This window comes from Schistosoma haematobium, chromosome 7 (assembly GCF_000699445.3).
Source record: "Schistosoma haematobium chromosome 7, whole genome shotgun sequence".
NCBI classification, from domain to species: domain Eukaryota; kingdom Metazoa; phylum Platyhelminthes; class Trematoda; order Strigeidida; family Schistosomatidae; genus Schistosoma; species Schistosoma haematobium.
The window spans coordinates 19,413,406-19,439,347 of record NC_067202.1 but is presented as its reverse complement, the minus strand read 5'-3'; the positions used below and the strand labels follow the sequence as shown (position 1 = coordinate 19,439,347).

The 25,942-nt window shown below is 39.5% G+C and overlaps 1 protein-coding gene across 1 annotated transcript in view; it reads left to right on the top strand.

The window, feature by feature from the left end:
- The window catches only part of TPD52_2 (tumor protein D52), a 32,884-nt gene extending 7,225 nt beyond the window's left edge, over positions 1–25,659 (top strand). The window contains exons 3-7 of the mRNA XM_051218166.1: positions 8,313–8,461; positions 9,172–9,252; positions 19,643–19,703; positions 22,631–22,690; positions 24,753–25,659. Coding sequence (XP_051064612.1) covers positions 8,313–8,461; positions 9,172–9,252; positions 19,643–19,703; positions 22,631–22,690; positions 24,753–25,016 — 615 coding nt within the window. The 3' untranslated portion in view covers positions 25,017–25,659. The remainder of the gene's footprint in view (positions 1–8,312; positions 8,462–9,171; positions 9,253–19,642; positions 19,704–22,630; positions 22,691–24,752) is intronic.
- Positions 25,660–25,942: the final 283 nt, after the last annotated feature.

The window sequence follows — 25,942 nt, the reverse complement described above, 5'->3', positions numbered from 1 at the left end:
TCCTGAAATAATGTCTGCGAGAGATGACAACAACGGTGGAATTAACCCATCAAGACCTAGTGTCTTATCAGGTCTTAGGCTAATCGAAAAACAGCTTCCACAGTCACATGTATGGGTCCTATAGCTAGTATCTAAGTGGTGGGATTATGACGAGTGTTATTAACGTTACTTGTAGAGTATACCCCTCACTTTGAAATCTCCAACGATGAGACAACAGTCGACCTTACTTCAAGAACAGATTCGACTTCAGGCAAAGTCGTCAGCAAGATAACATGAACTACGGTACATTCATCTTATAGTCACTAATTCACGTAAATTTAATTGTACAACAAATTACCTCATGTACATCACGTGCCCCTGTGATGTGCTCGATTATACACGAAAATGATCTCCGACATATAATATCATGCCTCCTTCCTTGCGATTTATAACTCTATCACTTTCAATGCAGATGTATCCTGCAATGATTGGAGAACAGTCTACATCTATGATATGCCACATTTCTGTGACAACACTTATATCGGGACTTAATTCATCTACCATCAAACTTAGCTCGAAGGTTTTATTTCTAAGACTACGAGCATTTGTATTGCACATATGATGTTTTGGGAATCACTCGTTTTACCCATACAAGTCTTGAAAGCATTGGCTTTCTAAACGTGACTACCCCGAAACCCTGGATCTTAAGGCTTGTTTCGCCATTTTGCTTTCAGGTTTCTAACTCAGTAAGGGAATTTTTCCACTTGATTCGATCCTCAAGTAACCATTCTGGTGGTATACGAATATTCGAATTACGAGTTTTGTATGTTATTTAGTATAACATTCCTTCCCTCATAACTGCTACCATGACATGGTGGTTGGGCTTGCCTATCGTAATGACTCAGCCGAGCTATATTGGCCAGAACACAGTTCCTTTAGGTTCTACCGTGCCAGGCAGTCGGGTGGAGAACGGTAAGAAGTAGTAAATTAAGACCCATAGCAAATTCGTACTACTTATTGTAGGAGGGATGACAGCAGTAAGGTGTTTTCCTCGGACAACCAGCATCTGCGGCGATGATGACTTTTCACGACGAACGGAAGGGGTTAGAAAAGGTTGACCCAAAAAATGTCACACTTCATTTTACCCCACGGGTTTCCGTTTCCGCCGGTAATGTCTTTTGAAGTGCGGAGCTAATACATCAAAACCCTCCCACAAAAAAGCCGTACACAGCCGGCCCTAAGCAGTTTTCCGTTGGGTTCCTTAGTCACGCTTCTAGGTCGTTAAGACCACCCCGACCGTTGTTGCTACCTTGACGTGGTGGTCGGGTTTGCCTATCCTGATGAAGCAACTGAGCTATACTGGCTGGAACAACCGTTCCTCAAGGTCCTGCCATGTCAGACGGGTCGTTCGAAGAGCGGTAAGACTAAAAGCAACAAACCTAATGTCCGAAGGCGAAGTCGTAATGCTGACTGTACAGAGGTGTGACAGCAGTAAGGTGTTTCCTTCAGACAACCAGCATGACAGCGATGCTGCCTTCCCACAAGGAGAGGTGGGGTTAGAAAAGGTCGACCCTAAAAATGCACACCTCACCTTACCTCACGGATTTCCGTCTCCGGCGGTAAGGCCCTTTGAAGAACGGAGCTAACACGTCAAAATCCTCCCACGAAAAGGCCTTGCGCGACCGGCCTCAAGCAGTTGTCCCTTGGGCATTGCGGTCACGCTCTCAGGTCACTAAGACCACCTCTAATCCAATCTCCTTTTCAGGTACCTCCAGAAGAACCCTTCCACGATGTTGCTTGGAAAGACATACAAACAGCTGTGGAAACAGCAGTGACATCCATTAGTGACTTAAACCACAGAGTTACAAAGAACCAGTGGATTTCTTCAAGATCTATCACACTGATGGATTCTCGCAAACTCGTCCCATCAGGTTCTGAACATGATGAAGAGCGTAAACAAATAAGATCTAGGTTAAGAAAAAGTCTAAGAGACGACCGTGAGCAGTGGTGGGTAACGAAAGCAAAAGAGATGGAAAAGGCGGTGACTATAGGGAACACAAGACAGCTTTACAGACTAATAAAAGAGACAGGAATTAATAAGTCAAGTGCAAGTGAGATTATTTCGGAAAAAGACGATACTCTCATCTGCTCTCAGTCCAGACGTTTAGAACGATGGGCGGAACATTTCAGAGAACAGTTCAACTGACCTTCAGCTACTCTACAACTACCTTCCATTCCCAGACAGTGTGAATGGAACATTGAAGTAGGTCCCCCAACTCTAACAGAAGTTCAAAAGGCTATAGTTAATCTGAAACGAGGAAGGGCAGCTGGTCCAGATGGATTGGCTCCAGAGGTCTTTGAGGATGGTGGTTCAATTTTAGCGATTAGGTTGACTAATATTTTAGCTAAAATCTGGGAATTAGACGTTATTCCATCTGACTGGTCACAATCACTTATCGTCCCAATATATAAGAGAGGGTTAAAATCATCCTGTGACAACCATAGAGGGATTAGTTTAACTAATATAGTATCTAAAATACTAGCCTTGATAATTATCAGACGCCTAACTAAAACTCGTGAACTGCAAACACGAGAGAACCAAGCTGGCTTCAGACCTGGTCGTGGCTGCATCGACCACATATTCACCATTCGTCAGGTTCTAGAACATAGGCATACTTATCGACGTCTGATAATGGTGGTCTTTCTTGACTTAAAAGCAGCATTTGACTCCGTAGACCGCGAGATTCTGTGGCAGTGTCTGTCATTGAAAGGCGTACCGCAGAAGTACATAAACCTTGTAAAGGCTCTTTACTCGAACACTACTAGTCGAGTCAGAGCTTATGGCGAACTGTCATCTACTTTTGCAACCTCAAGTGGTGTCCGTCAAGGCTGTCCACTTTCTCCATTTTTGTTTAACTTCATCATAGATCTACTAATGGAAATAACTTTCTCGTCGTCTGAATCCTCGGGTGTTGATCTCCTACCAGGAGGTCCACTTATCGACTTAGAATACGCAGATGACATAGTCCTGTTTGGTGAAGACGCTGATAAAATGCAGTCTTTTGGTAGCACTAAGCAACAATGCCAGAATATTTGGGATGCGCTTCTCTCCCTCTAAATGCAAGTTGTTGCTTCAGGACTGGTCTGCGTCAACACCCGAACTAAGGATAGGGAGTGAAGTAGTCGAACGCGTCGACAACTTCACTTATCTTGGAAGTCTGATCAGCCCTAACGGGTTGGTATCGGACGAAACCTCACCACGGATTCGAAAAGCTCGTTTGACTTTTGCCAACTTACGTCACCTATGGCGAAGGCGAGATATCCGTCTATCAATAAAAGGACGAGTATACTGCGCGGCAGTTCGTTCTGTTTTAATTTACGGCAACGAAACATGGCCATTAAGAGTAGAAGATACTCGTAAGCTACTAGTATTTGACCACAGATGCCTTAGAAATATTGCTCGCGTCTGCTGGGATCACCGGGTAAGTAATAATGAGGTTAGACGCAGGGTATTAGGGAATGATTGTAAATCAGTTGATGAGGTTGTTAATCTTCATCGACTGAGATGGTTGGGCTACGTGTTACGTATGCCTGAACACCGATTACCACGACGTGCAATGCTAACCGGTGTAGGGGATGGTTGGAAGAAAGTTAGGGGTGGCCAAACCAAAACGTGGCATCAGTGATTGAAGTCACTAACTTCTAGTCTGAGCCATGTTGGTAGGTGCAGACTACTTGGTTGGGGTCCGCATGACAATCGTAACCAATGGTTGGAGACTCTTGGTGACATGGCTCAGAATCGATCACAATGGCGTCGGTGTACACACTCTTTTTTTTCCTTAAACTAATAAATTAAAATCACTTCATATCTTTCTACTAACTAATTCTTTCTTCCTATACTATATCCTTATATGCAATCTTTCTCCTATATATTACCACCTCTGAATTACCTACTTTTGTGAATCCGGTGTCCATCTTGTTGTGTTAATGAGGTATGGCAACTTGGACCGATGCATATATGTGCCTGGTCCTACGTTGTAGCTGACTGACTGACCCCTAAATATGTTTCTTTCCCAGGTCCCTCAATAAGACATCGTTTTACGATGTGAGCAGCCAGGAAGTGACAGTTGCCTTCATATCTCTATCAGCACCCCCGATCATCTTACTGACGATCGAATTCTTTCCCCGCCTTTTAATAATTCTACCTTACCAGCTACTAACTATTCTAGTATATCTTTATCACAGCGTGCCACCAGTGCTAATGATTTGAGTTCACGAATGTTATTCCTAGTCTCCTGAAACCAGGCTCGAAACTACATGTTGGAGCTGCTAATGTCCGAACAACATGCTTCTTTATCCAGGACTCTAGAATCTTACACCATCGTTGTATGCTGCGTCTCCGAAACGCGCATACAGGATCCAAATGTGACCATTCCTTTGACTTCACCTTTTCAATATAGAGAACGGGCAATATTACCTTTTGAGTTTCTGGAGACCCTATTACTACTTCTTGTGGCCCTTCTAGTGTAGATATAGTATTAATTTCTAAAGCAGGTCATGCTCTCTTGAACTGGATTTCATTACACAGTCACTTGTGAGATGTGTGAATAAATGGGACAAAGAAAGCTCGAAAAGATAGGGACACATGCCGTTGCCTTTTCGTTGTCTCTGTCTATGCTTTCGCTGATTGCAGCCCGGACGAAGTTGAATTTTATGGGGAGCTATCCAACCTCCGAAGAGCTAAACGCTATGATGTAGTAATAATGGCAGGTAATTTTAATGACCAATTAGGTAAACTAGACGAAACCGAAAGGCACTCAGGAAGGTCTTACGGGGTTGCGGCTCAGCGAACAGATAACGGTGACCACTTGTTATTCAGATAACTTCCAAATGCGAGGTTGGGGAGAATCAGCTCTCTCTCTCGAAATGCTCTCACATGACCACGTGCATACAACCACTGCCAGGGAAGTCCTAGTCACTGCCTTCTCGCATCACGAGTATTGTTTACGAAATTGAGAGGACAAAAAGCGAATCACTAGCGCTTTAACCGGGTTGGTGGACATGAAGAGTTGAACATGGGGGCATGGGACATAGACATGGGAAGTTGAAAAACCCTGATTCCAAACCAGTGGTACTCATGGGCTCCAGGATCCTGAAGGAACAAGTGACGTATGAACCAATTGTTAGTCACCGGCTACCATGGGGTTGCATCTCCTGCCGTTGCTCCATTGCCTTGTGGATTAGACCTTTAGGTTGAAGGCTTCGGGTGTGGCCCTCTAAGAGAACCACATGCCTCGGTCCGGGCACCTGAGGAGTATCACAGCCCATACAAATAAAATGAAATGACGATAATTACTGAAAATGCTATTCGCACCTCGACTGAAAGTCAGACAATTCGCGTTCATTCTTTTTTCAATTATTACGTCACTTGTCCGCTCTTCTATCCCCACTTTGTGTATCCTTATATTTCAACTTATACAGCAGCTCACCTATGGTGGGAGCTGTTCTGTCTGAACGATCTCGATGCTTCCACCAAATACGAATACCGAAACAGTCCTTCTGAAACCACGTATATTATTCAAACTGACTTTTTTCAACGTTCGCACACTAACGCATATCGGACAACAGAGAGAGTTGGCTATACCTTTAGGGTAGTTGGGGGCTGAGGATGCTAGACGACTCTGTTTGATCATCGTTACCTCCGAAGTATTGCCAGCATCCAGTGGCAACACCATGTTAGTAATGCAGAGGTTCAGAATTGTGTGTTCGGGCACAGCGACGATAATTCAGTTGATGTCACTATCTTGAAACATTGACTTCGGTGGGTTGTACGTGTTCTACGAGTGTCATCCCAGAGAATTCCACGTCGTGCATTATTTGCCGACTCTGGGACTGGTTGGAAAAAAATGGAGAGGTCGTCTGAATGAAAACTCTACTGGACTGGCTTCTTTCGGTCCTTCACGAATCCCTGGTTGGGGTCCTAGAGATGTTATCAGATATAGCTCAGAATATAAGCCAATGGCGATCCTGCTGTAATTTTATTTTACTTTCTTCGTTTAATTAAGGACGTATCTTCTTTAAATGGAGGAATTCTCTAATCGGAATCGGTTACTTCAAGCGATGTTTGTCAGGGTTATCCGCTTTCCCCATTTTTATTTAACTGTGTCATAGACATGCTTTTAGGGATAGCACTCATCGCCTGACTTTTCAGGGATTGATCTTCTACCAGGAAATTCACTTGTTGACCTAGGATACACAGATGATATAGTTCTGTTCGGTGAAGTTTGTAAAAGTGCAGTCTTTTGAACATCTTAGGCAATAAATCATATAGGCTTAGAATGCGATTCACCCCCTCCAAAGGTAAAATATTCAGAATCGGCTTGCGTCATTACCTGAATTATTAATAGGGAGTGAAGTAGGTGAACATATCAACCACCTAATATATCTCAGGAGTCTCATCAGTACTGATGGTCTGGTGTCATTGAGACTACAATTTATGGATGAACCAATCAGATATGAGATAACAGCCATTTGATTTCGGCGCGAAATCCATCCATTTGGCTAAATTGCGTTTTGGCATTTTGGCTGATGTCAGTCGGTGATGAAAACCCTAAATCCTTATCCTAACCATCAACTGTAAATCGCAATTCTAATCTCTCACACTGCTTTATAACCCTCATTCAGTAGGTGAACACTCTCAAGGTCACGTTATCGTCTCTCGAAGGTCGTCCATAAATTATAGTCCCACCCTGGTGTCTGACGAAGTCTCAGCACGGATTCAGAAGGCTTAATCGGCTTTTGCCAACCTGCATCACTTGTGGATTAGACGAGATATATATCTTCAAACTAGAGCCAGTTTACTGCGCAGCTGTTCACTCCGTTCTACTTTATAAATGTGAAACATGACCATTAAGAGTAGAGGATATTTGTAGGTTAATGGTATTCGATCATAGGTCTCTACAAAACATTGCTCGTGTATGCTGGGAGCAAGGAGTAGGCAATGCCTGCGTTGGGAATAGAGTACTAGGTAAAGATGTGAAATCGATTAATGAGGTAGTAAATCTTCATCGACTGAGGTGGTTGGTATAGGTGTTGCGTATGCCCACCTACCTCAACGGACAGTTTTTTTACACAAGAGCAGGCTGAGAAAAAGCTAGGGTCGGCCAAACCAAAACTAGACATCAATCCGTGAAGTTACTGACAATCAGACTTATCCATGTTAATAGGTACAGACTACCTGGTTGGGGTCCGCGCGATTATCGTAATCAATGGTTAGAGACATTGAATGACGGCTCAAAGTCCTTTGCACTGACGTAGGTGCATTCATTCCCTGTCTCTCCCCAAATCCTAAGATTCTAATTTCCTCATAACTTTTTCTGATTTTATTTCGCTAATTTGTGTTTTCTTTTCGAGTCGTATCTTCGATGCCTAATATTTCGTATTATCACTAATACTGCTACTGTAGTGAACAAGAACACCAGTGGGAACAATATAATGTATTTGACACAAAATTACAGGACTTATTAATAAAATCTAAAAATCGTATAGTAAATGCTTAACTTGCAAAATGTCTATCAATTGTCTCAAATGACTCCGACTTCATTGTTCTTGCATTTTCATACAAATAGCATTCTGTTTCCATTCTTCACTGTTCGATCCTCTTGTCTCTTTGTTGTCAGACATTCTGTTCACGACTAACGTCATACACCACTTGTGTCAATATAAGTAGCACACACCACACTACTACCTCAACTATTCAGGGATTTCGCCCGACAATTTCATCTCTGTACTAATGGGGTATGGTAACTTAAACCTATGTACATAAGTACAAGTTCTACGCTGTCTGAGTGTAACTTCTATGTACCTACTTCAAAATCCTTCTTGGTTGTGTCTCGCCTCCAACCTACTTATCACTTCAGTATTATGTACTGCTAAAACCTATTCTGACAGTACATTTCTGATAGCGGATTCCGCTAACTCCAACTCGTGTGCATGTCTTTTAGCAGGGCCATTTTCTTTTGACTCTTTCAGATTCCAAATGAACTTAACTTCTTTGGAAGTCGATTGATTTTTCGCTTAATGCACTGCATGTTTTAGTATGGCGGTTGTGTTCTGTAAGATACTCGTAATTTCCTAAGTAGGCTAATTTTACAAGGCAGTGGAGAAATTATTAGTATCGAGGTATTATATAATGAGAAGTATTAGTCTCAGTGTATATTTCCTTGGATTTTACCTCTCAGATTCTTATCTAATATTTCTTCGTATTCTAATCTTTTACATATCAATAATCTAAAAATGTACGATTTTAACTGTTATTTTTATCCTTCTTTGAGGTCGAAGATGAAATTCAAACACTGCGACAAGTCTTATTATCTAAATTTCGTCGGCAGCAGTTTTTAAAGCGCCAGCTTGGTATAACACCAATTGAAGAACTAAAAAGTGAGGTTAAACAAGGTCTAGATACTTTGCGAACCAGTGATGCGTAAGTCTATTAGTTATTTGCTAGATTTCTCTTGATGTTGTTGCATAGGCTTACCCATGTTCACGTCAAAGTAATATGAGTGTCCTGAAAAAATATAACGCTGTTGATATGATGTGATTATGGTTTACAGAATAGCAAACTAAATAGTTAGAAATATGATATTAATGACTTAAACTATATTTTGAATTCAACACTAGCCTTTAATTTCATTCTTAACATTGAATCACGTTAAAAGACCTGTGGTCAGGGGTCTCTTTACAACAGTTCAGATATATATATTTGAAAAAAAGTGTTGATGATTCTACCTCATTATATGATAGTTGTTATGACAAGAGCAAGACTTGTGAAGTGAATATTGTTGTGATTTGTGGTCGGCTAATATCATGTGATCAGGTAGCCAATCAGAATACGACTCATACAATCCTAGCACTGTGGCACAACAATGACTTATTGACCGATATGAACAGCCTAGTGTCCTTATTAGTCCTTTTTCTGCCTAGCTCTGCCTGTTGAGACCAGAACGCCAACATCAGCCTCCACTGCACGAAGTTCATGAAAAGAGGTCATATTGAATAATTTAATCATAAGTTGTATTTAAGGATTACATATCCTTAACAATTTCACTTATCACTCTAATGATAAATGATTTTAGAAAGAAATAACATTCATTTATTATATGAAATTGTTCTTGTCCTCTGATAACCTTCTAGATATCTTAAAACATCAGCTGTTGTAAAAACTGCTAAGGATAAGACATCAGCTGCATTATTTGAGAAATGGAACTTATTACGGTATGTTTATCAACAGATTTATTTATTGATGTTTATTTCATTTAATATGTATATCAAAATTTTATGTAGACATTCTCATCAGGTGGAAAGAAAATTTTATTATTTATTTTATTTGAATACATAAATATTAGTATAAAGGGGCACCGAATACACATTTGCGCCACGTAAGTCACTTGTGTGTGGGCTGTGGTACTGCCCGGGTGCCCGAACGGAAGCAGGTGCTTTTTTTAGAGGGCCACACCCGGAGCCTTCAACCTAAAGGTCTGATCCGCAAGGCAGTGGAGCAACGTCAGAAGATGTAGTCGGTGACCAACAATAGGTTCATACTCCGTTTGTTCTCTCTGGATACTGAAGCCAGCCCTTTTGCACCATTGGTTCAGAATCAGGGTTGTTCAACTCCCCTAGGCGGACCCTTCGTGTCCACCGAAACCCGGTTGAAGCTCCGGATATTCGCTTTCTATCCCCTCAATTTCGCAAACAACAATTATGCCGCGAGTAGGCAGTGAGAACTTCCCTGTGAAAGGAATTTGTAGTAAATTTTTTCACGTTTCTATACTTTTAATTGGTAGGTGGGTTAGGGCTACATACTTTTTATTACTGCGGAAACCCAAACAGATAGGTGTGAGTTTTCGACTTCATGGATAAGCCACGGCTCGCATTGGTCATTGCATTTTTTCAAGTGTCATTAGGTTTTATAATGTGATCACTAACCTCTAGTGTGCTAGTTATTCACATTGTTATTCTTATGTCGATCCTACCTCCCACGTAAATTAGCTTTCATTTGAAGCCATGTATTAATATAGATCCACATACTGTACTCATCCAACAGAATGACCAAAATGAAAGTGAACATAACTGAAATTGTATTCGATCTCTTACGATCCATGTTGGAAGATTGTAAAAATTATACACCTAGCCGTTTTTATTCAGTTCATAGATGGGTATGTGAATTCAGTAGTATACTAAGATGGAAAATCTAAAAAAAACATTCCTTAAAATGGTTTCCTATCTACAATGGCTTGTGTTGATTTGATCAGATCAACTCTGTCTTGTCATTGTCCTATCAAAATATATGAAAGGGGCTAATTGCTTGTGCGATGGCCAACGTTTTGCTACAGTAAGAACTCGTTTTGGAGGACTCATGATGACACGTACATATATTGCTGCTTGTTCCTCATCTTCCATTACTGATTTTTGTGTATTGAGTGAAAGGTGAGTTTTGGAGGAAGCCTTCTGATCTTTAGAAATCTAGGAGTTCATACGTAGTAATTCTAGCAGGTGATTTTGACATCCATGTAGATATCCTAAGTCAAGCTCAAAAACAATTATGTAGGTCTTTTGGTGTCCCAACAAACAGATAATGACGACTGTCGCCTGCCATTAATCCTTAGATAACCGTCTATTTCTAGAAAGTACCAATGATAGGGATAGAGAGAAACATTGTCTAAATTAACCATACTCAGAATCAACACAGCAATGGACACACAAACCATCTCGCTATCAACTTTCATTAATGTTTTCAATTATGCTTTATCTGGACTAAATGATCTAATGAGAGCATGCAGTTTACGCAGAAACACCTCATAAAGCAAGACTCTTTAGAGGGATTCATTTGAAGATTAAAATGTCAGAAATCCATCCAAAGACGAAGTAGTGAATCAGTTAGTCGATTTTGAAAAGGAAATTCATTCCGACGAAGTTTTAATTGATATCTAAACACCTTTGTGTAAGCCAAAGATATGTTTTAGCAACTTCAGCCAAAAAATAAGGAACGCTTTTAGTTAACTTTTACTTATTTGATAGCTCCTCAAAGACTCACCTTGGCTGTCTCAAAGAGTGAAGAAAGCTTAGGCGTAGACCAACAAACGGCTTATATCATAATCGCTATCTGGAACGCATTCACAGGGAAGCTTTGTCATTTACCAATGCAACCCCAAGGTTTGTGTTCGATGGCGATATACACCACTCCGTTTTAATCGTAGAAGTTGTGACTGCCATCTTTTCGTCCTAGTCAGTCAGTCAGTAACAAGGTAGAACTTCGTACGTACGTACGTCAGTTCGAGTTGCCACACCACATTAGCACAGAGATGCAGTTGTCGATTGAAATCCCGTAGTGGTAGAGGTAGTAAGAGTGTAAGCAGTAATCGGAAAGATTATGGTTTGAAGATGTTATTCAAGGAGTATAATCCAGTGAAATAAATTTGGAAATAGGAAAAAGAAAAGGACATGGAAAATTCAGAATATTAGAATTTGGGATAACAAATAGTGGATGCACCTGCGCCATTGCAAACGATTATGAGCCATGTCATTCAGGGTCTCTAACCATCGGTTGCTATCATCTCGCGGATCGCAACCAGATAGTCTACACCTACCAACATGACTCAGTCCACTTGTCAGTGACTTCATGGACTTGTGCCATGTTCTGGTCTGGCCACCCCTAACTTTCTTCTGATCTACTCCTATACCATTGAACATCGCGCGTCGAGGCCGTCGGTGGTTGGGCATACGTAACACATGTCTCAGCCATATCAACTAATGAAGTTTCACTACTTCATCAATCGATTTGCCATCCTTACTTAGTACCCGTTTCCTAACAACTGTGTTACTTACCCGGTGTTCCCAGGATATACGAGCAATGTTTCGAAGACACCTATGATCAAATACTAGTAACTTAGGAATACCCTGTACTCTTACCAGTCATGTTTCACTGCCACAAAGTAGGACGGAACGAACTGCTGCGCAGTAAACCCATGCTTTGGTTGATAGACGGATATCTCGCCTACACCATAAATGACGCAAGTTGGCAAAAGCTAGTTGATCTTTCTGTATCCGTGCTGAGATTTCGTCACACACCAGACCACAAGGGCTGATGAGACTTCCAAGATAAGTGAAGCGGTCGACACACTCAACTACTTCACTTCCTATCACTAGTTCGGGTGTCGATGTAACCCAATCCTGAAGCAACATTTTGCATTTCGAGGGAGAGAATCGCATCCCGAACATGCTTGCATTGTTGCTTAGAGTGGTCAGAAGACTCTGCACTTTGTCAGCGTCTTCACCAAATAAAACTATGTCATCAGCATATTCTAAGTCAACAAGTGAATCTCCTGGTAGACGTTTAACCCTGGAAATTTAGATGAGGAAAGTGTTATCTCTAAAAGTACGTCAATGACAAAGTTGAACAAGAATGGAGAGAGTGGACAGCCCTGACGAACACCACTTGAGGTAATCAATTCTGATGACAGTTCGCCATAAGCTCTCACTCGACCAGTTGTGTTCGAGTAGAGAGCCTTTATAAGGTTAATGTACTTCTTTGGTACTCCTTTCAGTGACAAACACTGCCATAGAACCTCACGATCAACAGAGTCGAATGCCGCCTTAAGGTCGAGAAATACTACCATTGTGTGGCGTCTAAATGTGTGTCTGTGTTCTAGAACCTGACGTAGTGTGAGCATCTGGTCTATACTGTTGAGTCGGCTTCCGGAGAACTTCAACGGAGCCTCCAGAGGCCCAAAAGGAGCCGAAGAGACCTAGCCAATCAGAGCATGATGTAACGTTCTGGAATTCCAACGTGGCGTGCTACTATTGGTCGGTAGCATAATATGTCGTTAACGGATTGGCTGAAATATGATGTTGATTTAACAGACGCCAACATCTATAAATACCTATGATTTTCTGTACAAAAATGAACCTTGGGATAAAGTATTTTCCTCTCATACTTGTGTCTTCTCTCTGGTGTTCAAGTCGCTGTGTAGTTCTAGACTGCGGGTTACCGGAATAGCTTAGGAATCGTATATAACGTTTCATCGACAAGACTTATCATATACAACCACATCCAGGTCGAAAACCTGCCTGATTTTCTTTAGTCTGCTCCTCACGAGCTTTAGTTAGGCGTCGAAGTAGTATTGAAGCTAATATTTTAGACACTATATTAGTCAAACTGATTCCTCTGTACATGGGCTCCAGTATCCTGAGGGAACAAATGGCGTATGAACCAATTGTTGGTCACCGGCTTCCATGTGACTGCATCTCCTTACGATGCTCCACTGCCTTGTGGATCAGACCTTCAGGTCAAAGGCTCGGGGTGTGGACCCCTAAGAAAACCACCTGGTACGGTTTGGGCACCCGGTCAGTATCACAGCCCTCACACATATCAAATGAGATTTGTGTGGCGCATATGTATTTGGTGCCTCTTTGTACCATTATCTATGTGTTAAAATAAATAAATAAATAAATTCACAAGAGGACTTTTGTCCTTTCTTATAGACTTGCACAGTCAGTGATTGAGACCAGTCAGATGGGATTACGTCCAGTTCCCAGATTCTACCTAAGACTTCGGTTAATCTCATTGCTATTACTGGACCATCATCCTTAAAAATCTCAGGAGTAAACCTGTCAGGGCATGCTGCTCTCCCTCGCTTCAGATTTCTTATGGCTTTTTCAACTTCGTACAGATACGGAGGACCGACATTGACTTGTCATTCAGGTTGACTGGAGATCGTGGGAAACCGAAGTGTGGCTGAAGGCCTATTGAACTGATCCCTAAAGTGTTCTGCCCATCGATCCAATCTCCTGGATTGAGAATGAATAATATCTCCATCTTTCTCTGAGATTGTTTCGCTAACAGTCGGGTTCCTGATTCCGGTTTCCTTAACGAGTCTGAACAATTGTCTGCTATTACCTATTGCTGCTGCCTTTTCCATCTGTCTTGCTTTCGCTACCCACCACTGTTCACGATCATTGCGTAGACTTCTTGTCAGCTGGCGCTTAAGCTGACTCCGCTCTTCATTATGTTCAGAGCCAGGTGGAATGAGTTTTCGCGCATCTATCAGTGTGGTAGATGCTGCTGAGATCCAGTGTTGCTCCCTAAACCCACGGGTTACCTTACTAGCAGATATCACTGCTGTTTCCACAGCTTTTCGGATATCATTCCATGCTGCCTTGGGGTGGGCATCACATACATGGCTGCCTAACTGTTTTCCTAGTTGTTCCTGAAATATACTCTTAGCTTGACTATCATTAAGTAGGCCCCTAAGAGGTTTCCTTGCAGCGTCTTTCCTACGTCCAGTAAGACGCAAATGGGCATGCGCTCGCACTAGAGGATGATCTGAATCTAAGCATGTGCTCCAGAATGAGCGACAGTCTTCTATCGAGCCCCTTCATCGGTGGCTGATAGCGATGTGATCTATTTGGGTCCAACGTTGGGACGAATTAAGGGGTCGCCATGTTAAAAGATGTTTTTCCTTATGCTTAAAGTTAGTATTTGCAAGGAACAGGCGGTTATCTGGGCATATTTGCAACAGACGGTCGCCATTATCTGTTTGTTGAGCCACGACACCCTAAGATCCACCTAGGTTTCTTTCCCTATCGCTTAGTTTACCTACTTGAGCATTAAAGTCACCAGCCACCATTACTACATCAGAGCGCCTAGCTTTTCGGAGGTCGGAAAGCTTTCTCTAAAACTCGTCTTTTACATCATCTGAGCTGCAGTCAGTGGGAGAATAGGCAGAGACGACGAAGAGGCAACGACGAGTGTCCCTATCTTTCCGGATTCTTACTGTTCCGTTCAGTCGGACCTTGCACAAACGACTGTCTACTGGGATCCACTCTAAGAGAGCTAGTTCTGCCCTAGGACTCAATGCTATAACTACGCCGGCGAGGCCACGGGAAGCAGAATCAGGGCTTCCAGATACACGAAGCGTAAATCGAGTCGGTTCTTTATTTTGACATGGTAAGGTCAAATGAATGACGCTACTCGGATCCTGTATGCGCGTTTCGAAGACGCAGCACACATCGATGGCGTGAGATTCTAAAGTCCTAGCTAAGGAAGCCTGCTGTCTTATTTGGCACAGTGTTCGGACGTTAAAAGCTCCTACGTGTGGTTTAGAGTGTGGTTTCAGTAGACCAGGAATAGAGTCCCGCGTACTCGAATTGTTTGCCCTAGCGGTGTGAGGTGATAAAGAGACGTGAGAAGGGTTAGTCATGGAGATAAGAGAGGTATGAGGAGGTGTAGGAAGGATTTGAGTGTGACAAACTTGGTTCCGTGTGCTGTTACGGGTATGAGGGCTGGTGTCACTTCCCGGCTGCCCACACCGTGGAAGGGTATTTCTTGAGGAACCGGAAAAGGAAATTGAATTAGTGTTGGTCTTGACGATCTGGGAGCGTGACGGCAGAGCTCAAGGGACAACTGCTTGAGGCCGGTCGCACACAGCCTTTTCGTGGAAGGTTTTTAATGTGTTAGCTCCGTTCTTCAAAGGGTTTTACCGCCGGAGACGGAAATCCGTGGGGTGTGAGATTTTTATGGTCGACCTTTTCTAACCCTTTCCTTCCTTGTGAAAGGCAGCATCGCTGCAGATTCTGGTTGTCCGAGGGAAAGACCTTACTGCTGTCACATTTCTGTACAGTCAGCAGTACGACTTCGCCCTCAGACCTTGAGTTGCTGCTTTTAGTCTTACCGTTCTCCAATCGACTTGCCTGGCATGGTAGGACCTACAGGAACATATGTTCCAGCCAATATAGCTCTGTTGGGTCATCACGATAGGCAAGCCCGACCACCGCGTCAAGGTAGCAGCTTCGGTCGGGCTTTTCGTCCTAACTTCATCTTCATTGGACTTTTCAGGTGAAAAAGTAACTAGTAGTATATCTAACATTCATGAATGACCGAGACCAGGAGATATTCGTTCTTTATAAGCACGATTAAAAACATCGTGATTCTTCAACGCATGTGGTGCTGCTATCGGTTCTCCCTAGTGTTGAAAAAGTATGTAGTTCTCGTACGATATTTAACAGTTTCTATTCAATTTATTTCATCCCTATAAAAATTGACAAGACAAAGTTAAACATGTAACTTATGAAATTTTTATCAGAACTAGAATTATGGAAAGCAAGTTTACTTAGTTTAACGGCTACCTTGATGTGGTGGTTATAGTGACTGAAACAGTCGTACTGCTGACTGTACAACAGGTGTGTTAGCAGTAAGGTATTTCCCTCAGAAAACCAGCGTAACAGCAATACTGCCTTCCCAAAAGCTCGACCATAAAAATATACACTGTCTTATCTCACGGATATCCGTCTCCGACGGTAGCGTCTGGACTAGTACGGAGCTAACACAAAAAGGTCGTGTGACCGGCCTCAAGCAGTTGTCACTTAGGCACTGCGGTCATGCTCTCAAGTCGCTAAGATCAACCCTAACCCAATTTCCTGTCCAGGTATCTCTAGAGGAACCTTTCTACTGTGTGGGCAGCCGGGAAGTGATGATCGCCCTTATGCCTCTAACAGCACTCAAGACCAGTGTGTTCATAATCACTTTCATTCTCCGATTCCTATTATTTCTCCTACCTCCACTATCGACTCTAAAATTCCTCCTTCGAGTTCCTCCTCAAGTGTCACCGTGGCCAATGACTTTTGTGCGCGAAATACTGTCCCAAGTCTACTGAAACCTCTCTAAACTACTCTTTGGAGCCTTCAACGTACGTACCGTATGTCAAATCGGCCAGCAGGCCTCCTTAGCTGAAACCCCAGAATCTCGTACGATTAACATATCCTGTGTCTTCAAAGCACGCATACAAGATCCTAGTGTGGTCATTCACTTAACCTCACTTCGCCAAAATGAGGAGCTGACGAGATATACCCTCAGTTTATCTGGCGACCTCATGGCAAGTTCTTGTGGACTGGCGGGTGTGGACATATCACTAAGTACGAGGGCAGAACAAGCACTTTTAAGATGGACCCCGTGGTAACAGTTGCGTATGTGTTGTTCGGCTGAACAGTCCAGTGAAGGCTACTTACTTAAACACTATCAGTTGAGTCAGAGCTTATGGCGAACTGTCATCTGATTTTTCAACCTCAAGTGATGTGCATCAAAGCTACCCACTATCTCCATTTTCGGTCAATTTCATCATAAACCTACTGCTGGAAATAACGTTCTCGTCGTCTGAATTTTCGGGAATCGATCTCCTAGCAAGTGGTCCACTTATTGACTTGGAATACACAGATGACGTAGTCCTGTTAAGCGAAAACTCTGATAAGATGCAGAGTCTTTTGGTAGCACTGAGCAACAATGCCAGAATGTTTGGGTTCCTTTTGTCCTCACTTAAATGCAAGTTGTTGCTCCAGAACTGGCCTACGTCAACACCTGAACTAAGGATAGGGAGTGAAGTAGTCGAACGCGTCAACAACTTCACTTGGAAGTCTGATCAACCCAAATGGGTTGGTTTTTGACAAAGTATCTGCATGGCTCTTGCTAACTTTTGTCTCCTGTGGTGAAGGCGAGATATCCGTCTATCAATTAAAGGACGAATGTACTGTACGGCAGTCATATATGTGCCTGGTCCTACGTTGTAGCTGACTAACTGAATCACTAACTTTCATCTATGTGCACTTGTCTTATATATGTGTCTGTGTTTTTTTTTTACCTACTTAGACTATATAAAATCACTTAACGATTCGTAGACTTGCTGATTTTACAATTGATCCAAATAGCACGATCTTAACCGGGACGTCAGGTCCATGCACCATACATTACATACGATTCTCACTGTTTACAAAAGGCTGTACAACTTATAGTCTGCTAATTACTTCTGCATAAAATATAACATTCCTGAAAAATTTTGCACTAGACTTTTTTTTTACGTTTAAAACAACCTCGTTATTATTTGGATTACTTTTAACGATATGTACAGAATTTAACTACAATTTAAGTATAACTGGAGTTAAGTGCATTCACAAAATGATCTTACTTAACCTTTATAGATTAAGTATTCTTCAAGTAACTCTTTGTCAGATAACTACTTGTATATTTCAAAGCTGCATCTGTCGATCATTATTTTGAGATATTTTTATAGATAGAAATAAATAAACACGTTGACAGTAAATAACCCAGGCTGTTCGTGAGTAAGTAGACGACCAACAGGCAGGATTCCGTAAGGATAGATCGTGTACAGACCAAATCGCAACTCTACGGATAATTGTGGAACAATCAATTGAATGGAATTCATCAGTCTACATCAACTTCATTGACTACGAAAAAGCATTTGATAGCGTGGACAGAACAACACTATGGAAGCTTCTTCGACACTACGGCGTGCCTCAGAAGATAGTCAATATCATACAGAATTCATATGATGGATTAAACTGCAAAATTGTGCATGGAGGACAATTGACAAACTCGTCCGAAGTAAAGACTGGTGTCTGGCAAGGTTGCTTTCTCTTTCTCCTGATGATCGACTGGATCATGAAGACGTCAACATCTGAAGGGAAACGCGGGATACAGTATACATCTAGGATGCAGTTGGACGATCTAGACTTCGCAGATGATCTGGTCATTCTATCGCAATCGCAACAACAAATGCAGGAGAAGACGAACAGTGTAGCAGCAACCTCAGCAACAGTAGGTCTCAATATACACGAAGGGAAAAGCAAGATTCTCCAATACAACACAACATGCACCAATCCAATCACAATTGACGGAGAAGATTTGGAAGATGTTAAAACGTTTACATATTTGGGCAGCATCATCGATGAACAGGGTGGATCTGATGCAGATGTGAAGGCGCGGATCGGCAGAACAAGAGCAGCATATTTACAACTGAGGAACATCTGGAACTCAAAGCAACGGTCAACCAACACCAAGGTCAGGATTTTCAATACAAATGTCAAGACAGTTCTACTGTATGGGGCGGAAACCTGGAGAACTACGAAAGCAATCATCCAGAAGATACAGGTGTTTATTTGCAGTTGTCCACGCAAAATACTTCGAATCCGTTGACCGTACACTATTAGCAATAACCAACTGTGGGAAAAAACAAACCAGATCCCAGAAGAGGAAGAAATCAGGAAGAAGTGTTGGAAGTGGATAGGACACGCATTGAGGAAAGCACCCAACTGCGTCATAAGACAAGCCCTCACATGGAATCCTCAAGGCCAAAGGAAAAGAGGAAGACCAAAGAACACATTACGCTGGGAAACGGAGATAGACATGAGAAAAAATGAACAAGAATTGGATGGAACTAGAAGAGAGGGCTCAGGACAGAGTGGGTTGGAGAATGCTGGTCTGCGGCCTATGCTCTATTAGGAGTAACAGGCGTAAGTAAGTTCGTGAGTTTATAAGTTAGAAATACGTAAATATGTCATACCCCCAACAGTTATACTCAAATTTAGCTTCTGTGAGTAACAATATTCTTCAACATTAATTAGCCTACTAAAAAAACACAACCAAATCAATGTATAGATAATGATTTTAAAGGTTATACAAATTAATAGGCCATAGTGTGTAGAAAGTTGATATATTTTCATCCGTAAACTGATAGGTTAATGTAACTGAATAAAAAACCAATTTGATTGTACTAAGATAAATGTGTTTTAGTTTAATAGTTTCTTTGATACATTTTAGACAAACTAATACATACAAATCCTTGGAGAATAAAGTGGGTTCAGCGTGTCTCAATGTTTACGTAAGTGTTTAATTATACCTAATAAGATTATATAATCCTCAAAACGTATTTTTAATCTTCTGATTCTGGTTTTATAACATGATTAATCAAAATAAAACATCAACTTTGAATTACTGTAGTTTTAGAGATAAGAAAATTTTCACTTTGTCTAAGACTTGACATCTGTTGGCAAATGTTTTATTGCTGGTCTGATAGCTTTTAAATCACTTACAAAATCCCTATAGATTAGTCAAAAAGAAAACAAAGCAAAAAAATTTTTGGGCGAATTGTTTCCAATAACCTCGACAACGGTCTCTGCAGTTATAAATCCGTAACTGTTGTTATTTTATTAAGGCCAAAATAAAGCATGCTAGTGAATTTTAAAAAATTGATGAATCTTTACCTCTGTTACAGCATAAATACCTTGAAATTGTATTATTTGTAAACTTAAAAAAATCAAAAGGCTTCGTTGTTAGGTGTCAAGTTATAATCAATATGATAATGATAAAGCAAATTATGTTATTAAAATGCATAGTGAGCAAATTTCCCCTCGTTAATAGAGATAATGACGTCGTGTGAATATGATACGTAATAAGTAAGATGCTGTCAAAGTGATTATGATAAGAATTCATGTGAATTGCGAAAGATCAATGTGTAGATTATGAAAGATAGGAACACACAAAAAATTGGGTGTGGGTAAGGGATTTACAATATCCAGTTCAGGTACCTAGTGGTCTAGTCGTAGATCCAGATAAGCACAAAAGTTTAATATACCTCTTCTGGATGCATAAGTTAGACTTTCTGGAGTTGATCCCAGATAGATTCAGCTATGTAGAAGAGTCTTAATCTATCTAGCTCCTTGAAGTTGTGGACCGCTTTGTGATGTAATTTCTTCTGTCCTTCTGTAGAAATTCTCTAGTTTCTGTTGTGTACATACATGTTTATTTCAATGTTCAGACAACTTGAAGGATGTCTTCATTGGGTAACCAAGTAATTGTTTGGTTATCCACTCAGGCAATTGCAAACTGTGCTGTATCTATTAACTACGAGCGTTACAGCTTTCTGTCTTCACTTATAGTCAACTACATAACTCATCTATCTATAAATCCAGTTTTACTTGGAGTTGATAAAAATTAATATTTTTTCTCCTCAATAGATCGAAATTTTTTATAGGAAGTAAAAGGGCATATGTTAAATTTCCCAATCAGCTCTACTGTGTTACCATTTTTGCCAACATTTTTATGAACCTATAATAACAGAAAGACTGGATTGAGCAGTCATTTATATTTTCTAAGAATTCCACGGTATTGTAAGACTATAGTTGGAGTAGTTCATTCTTTAAAAAGAAGTCTATTTACATTGTATTTTTTCCGACCTTCGGATTTGGATGTAATTTAAAGAATAAGTGGATATTGTTCTGAATTTTCAAACGTAATAGTTATGCAATGCTATTCGTTATCCATTTTTCCTTGTTATTTATCTAGATGTCTATATCATTCTAGGATATGTATATCAGTATTGCTCCTTATTAGTAAGCTCTATTGAAGATGATAGTTATTTTGGGAATAATTTAGTGTTTAGTTTAGGAAATCTATCCCTTTTGTTCACACATTATCATTTGCTTGTTCTCAATCATTTATGTTGCATACAATTATCATTTTGTCAAATGGAATTCTGAAATCAACTTCATCATATTGCAATATAGACTATTCAAATTACATAATTTATCTTCTACTTACGTATTAAAATGTTTGTTTGTTTGTTTTTCAAAAAAATTCTTCATTCGCACACTCATCTGTTAACATGTGTATATTCTGTTCTATTTACTACTATTGTATTTTGCATCTTCAGTAAATGACACTGTATTATTAAGCTTATTATCTAAATATCGATCCATATATTATTAACTTATTCGACATTGTTCGATAAATTGATTTGAATTCTATTAAACTATTTTTCACTGTCATTCTAATATTTTGTTTCTTGTTTTCTTTCTTTGTTGAAACAACCCACAAAAATAGTTTGGATCTTTATTTTGTCTCATATTTATTCCATTTGACTTTCGAGTGTTTTAACACTTCATATTGTAGTGAATGAGAACACAAATGGGAACGATCGAATGTATTTGAATACAAAATTATAGAACATTCTAGTACAATCTGAGAACCATATAGTAAATACCTTATTTGCAAAATGTCAATCAATCGTCTCAGACTTCACTCTTCTTTCACCTCCACAGCAATCATTCTCGGTTCTCGTTCTCTCACATTCGATCTCCTTAACCTTATGATGCCAGGCTTGTCACTTCCGATTGATGATGCATACTACTTATATCTGTCGACATCATTATCACATACCACAAAACTAATAGGCAACTATTCATTAGCCCGTCTAGTGTTCAAAATTAATCAAGTTTACCTTACTTTTTATTTATATTTTCATTCAATTAGTTTGTTATGTTGTTGTTTGTTGAATTATATATATTCACAGAAGGAAAGCATGTCTAACCTCCCTTTCTGTTTGCACGGTTTGATTCCTTAAAGCAGTGACCACATGTATTATGACCTAAGTATTTTTCTCTACCCATTAACTTCTGTCCATGCAATCTTGATTATGTAATCAATTACAGTTATTTGCATCATTAATTGTAGTCTCATCTCTCTTTGTACAGCTAAATGTTCTTTATGTCATATCAGTTTCCACTACAATGTATTTTTGTGTGTGATTTTTCTGTCCGTTTACGAAAACATCCACTTCGTTTTGATTAAATGAAATAAGTTTTATTTTTATTTTTAACCATTGTAATTCGTTGTAAATTTCAACTGTTTACGATTGATGGGAAACCTTGAAATGAGTTATTTATAAGATGGAAACTGGTTAATTTCTTTTAAATGTACCCAGATTATCGTTTAAAACGATAACCGGTATGTATATATTTCGCTTTTTAGGGCAAATTGACGCGTTCTAAAACATTATCAAGTGGTACTGAACAAATCAGTAATTCTGAAGTAAGTCATATTTTAATATCTCACATCATCATACTGTTGTCTATCAATCATTCAACTTAGTTATGTAATCTAATGCTTGGAGATTTCATTATTGTTATTAATTCATTCCAGTGCTAATATACGAGAACTATGTGTGTTCTCAGTTGTTTTGAAAGTATTCATCTTTCATATCAAATGTAATTACTGTGATATTTCTACATTTCCGGTGATGTTATTATTTTATGATTTGAGTTTTGTCATTATAAAGCAAACTAGTCCATAAAAGCCACCCTTGAAAGTTCACTTTTGTATGGTCAATTGTAGTCTAATATTATTTGTAGTTATGTTATCTCTTTTTTTTAAAGTCAGTTATTCATCCGAGTACATATGAGCTAAGAAATATTACGTTTGTGCTGAATATATTTTAATCTACAATATGTTCATCTCCTTACACTTACCTTCAATCACATATTATCAACACTTATTCACAACCTTTAATTTTATCATTACTCTCTCTCTCTCTCTCTCTCTCTCTCTCTCTCTCTCTCTCTCTCTTTGACCTATATCCTATAAAGCATAATATGTATTAAACTATTTTGGATCCATATAATATTATATTGATTTTCTATTCTGTATTATATTTGCCATCATTTTACCTATCACGTTACAGTAATTTGTCTTAGCCTTTATATTATATGGTCATTTGAATACTTCTTAAGTAGTTAAATTATGACTGAAGGGAAATTCACTGTTTTCAATGTATAACACTAAATATTCCATTTAAATGAAGTAATCGGGAAACACTTGTTCTTCTGTTTGATTACATACTTTCTTACTGGATATGTTCACTTTCTTCGAATTTAGTCAATCAGTAACATGGTAGAACTTCGTACGTACGTACGTACGTCAGTTCGAGTTGCCACACCGCATTAGCACAGAGATGCAGTTGTCGATTGAAATCCCGTAGTGGTAGAGGTAGTAAGAGTGTAAGCAGTAATCGGAAAGATTATGGTTTGAAGATGTTATTCAAGGAGTATAATCCAGTGAAATAAATTTGGAAATAGGAAAAAGAAAAGGACATGGAAAATTCAGAATATTAGAATTTGGGATAACAAATAGTGGATGCACCTGCGCCATTGCAAACGATTATGAGCCATGTCATTCAGGGTCTCTAACCATCGGTTGCTATCATCTCGCGGATCGCAACCAGATAGTCTACACCTACCAACATGACTCAGTCCACTTGTCAGTGACTTCATGGACTTGTGCCATGTTCTGGTCTGGCCACCCCTAACTTTCTTCTGATCTACTCCTATACCATTGAACATCGCGCGTCGAGGCCGTCGGTGGTTGAGCATACGTAACAACCACCGACTTCGAATTTAACTTAGATCTTGACCATAAGCTAATGAGTAATCTGACTTCCTTGACACAACTCAACAAAAAGATTTCACAATAAAGTTTTATTTATTCCATTCTGGAGTTTATAGTTCTCGAGAGTTTTTTTTCTTCTGAAGCAATTCACTACAAAGAAATATGAATGACTGTGTATATATTGATTAATGGATTGAAATGTACAAGCACAAATAATTATGATAAATTTAACCATTTGGTTTTAAACGTGTCGTAGGTCTTTACGTAGTGTTTTGGTAGTTTATTGAACCCTTTTTCTTAATACAAGATGTTCACACTGTGTTAGGTAATTGAAAGAAGTCAGTGGGGAACTCTACACCTATGTTCGTGCTAGTTGACACCTGGGAATTTGGGAGAATTAGTGCTACTTTTGGAGTTCAAACCCACGTTACAATTCAGCTATCAGATCCACTATTGATTTCCTATATGATTAGAGCTTTTAAATTGTTTAGTCACTATTTAGTAACCAACTTATAGCTTCATCAATAGAATTCTGTCATCATTGTGGGTTAGACAAACATAACAGTTGGTTTTCAATGATCAGTTAATGTAAACTCATAGCATACCTTTTTTGAAAAGAAGGTATTCGTATACTTTTGTAATCATCCTATGAATTGTTCATTAATTAATTTTTGCTTAACTTTATATACTCATTTTCTTGTATAAACAGAACACTACTAATACTACTTTTGCAACAGCAGAAATCACAACGAAATCGTGTAATTTAAGGACAAATAGTAATAATTCAGTTCCTCAATCAGTATCAGTTATATCATCATTATCAACGTCGTCGTCGTTCAATCCCAATGATTCGAATGGTAATAATTACGATGAGAATAATATCGAAATAAATGAAAATGATTCTATACATTTTGATCAATTACTCAACGACGATATATTATTACATTCAAATAGAATAGATAATAAGAAATAATTATAAAGACCATAAATCTTAACTATTTCACAATATCCATTATATATTCAGTTTTGTATTGTTATGTTATTCAACTTAATTTTGTGATAAATGTACATCTTGTTTTTAGGATTAATACAACATATCAATTTTTCTTTTTTTTGGGGGGGGGGAGTATTTGTAACGCTAACTGTGATCCCGTTATCGTTTTTCTTCATTCAGTTCTACATACACTAAATTGTTGGTTTTTTTTAAATTATCTAAATAGTTTATCTGTATTAATAACGTTTTTGTGTTTATCATATTTATAAATATCAATCATCTTATATTCTTGACATTTTGTGGTATTTGTGCTCTTCTGTTGTCTTATACCAATTAAAAACCAAAGTTATAGGACAGTGGATATTATCATCGACCCATAGTCTCTTTCTCACAATAAGCGTTACCATACTTCTAATGCAAATACGCGTTTTTTTTTCGGAGTTTTGTACTGCTCAGTGAATTTTAAGAATTTTTCCGGCTTCTATGACAACTTTTATTGCCATGTTGTGTTTGTGAATCTTCATAGACTGAAGTGGCTAAGACATGTGTTACGTATATTTACTTACCCTTTACCTCGACGGGTAATGTTTACTTGTATGGAAGTACGTTGGAAATAAGCAAGGTTATCAGTCCATAAAGTCATTGGCTGTTTTTCTGAATCATGTTAATAAATACAGATTACTTGGTTGTGGTCTTCGCAATAACTGCAATCAGTGGCTGTAGAGTTTACGTGACATTGATTAGTATGTCGTTTTCACGATTCAGCATTCATGTATGTCCTTACACTGTCTTTTCGGACTCTGTTCTTAATGCTTAGTCTTTTGTGCTATCACTGGCACTACATTATTCCAACCATTCTTACTATACATTATGTAAATTATTCGTGCTGATGTAGTATTTCAACT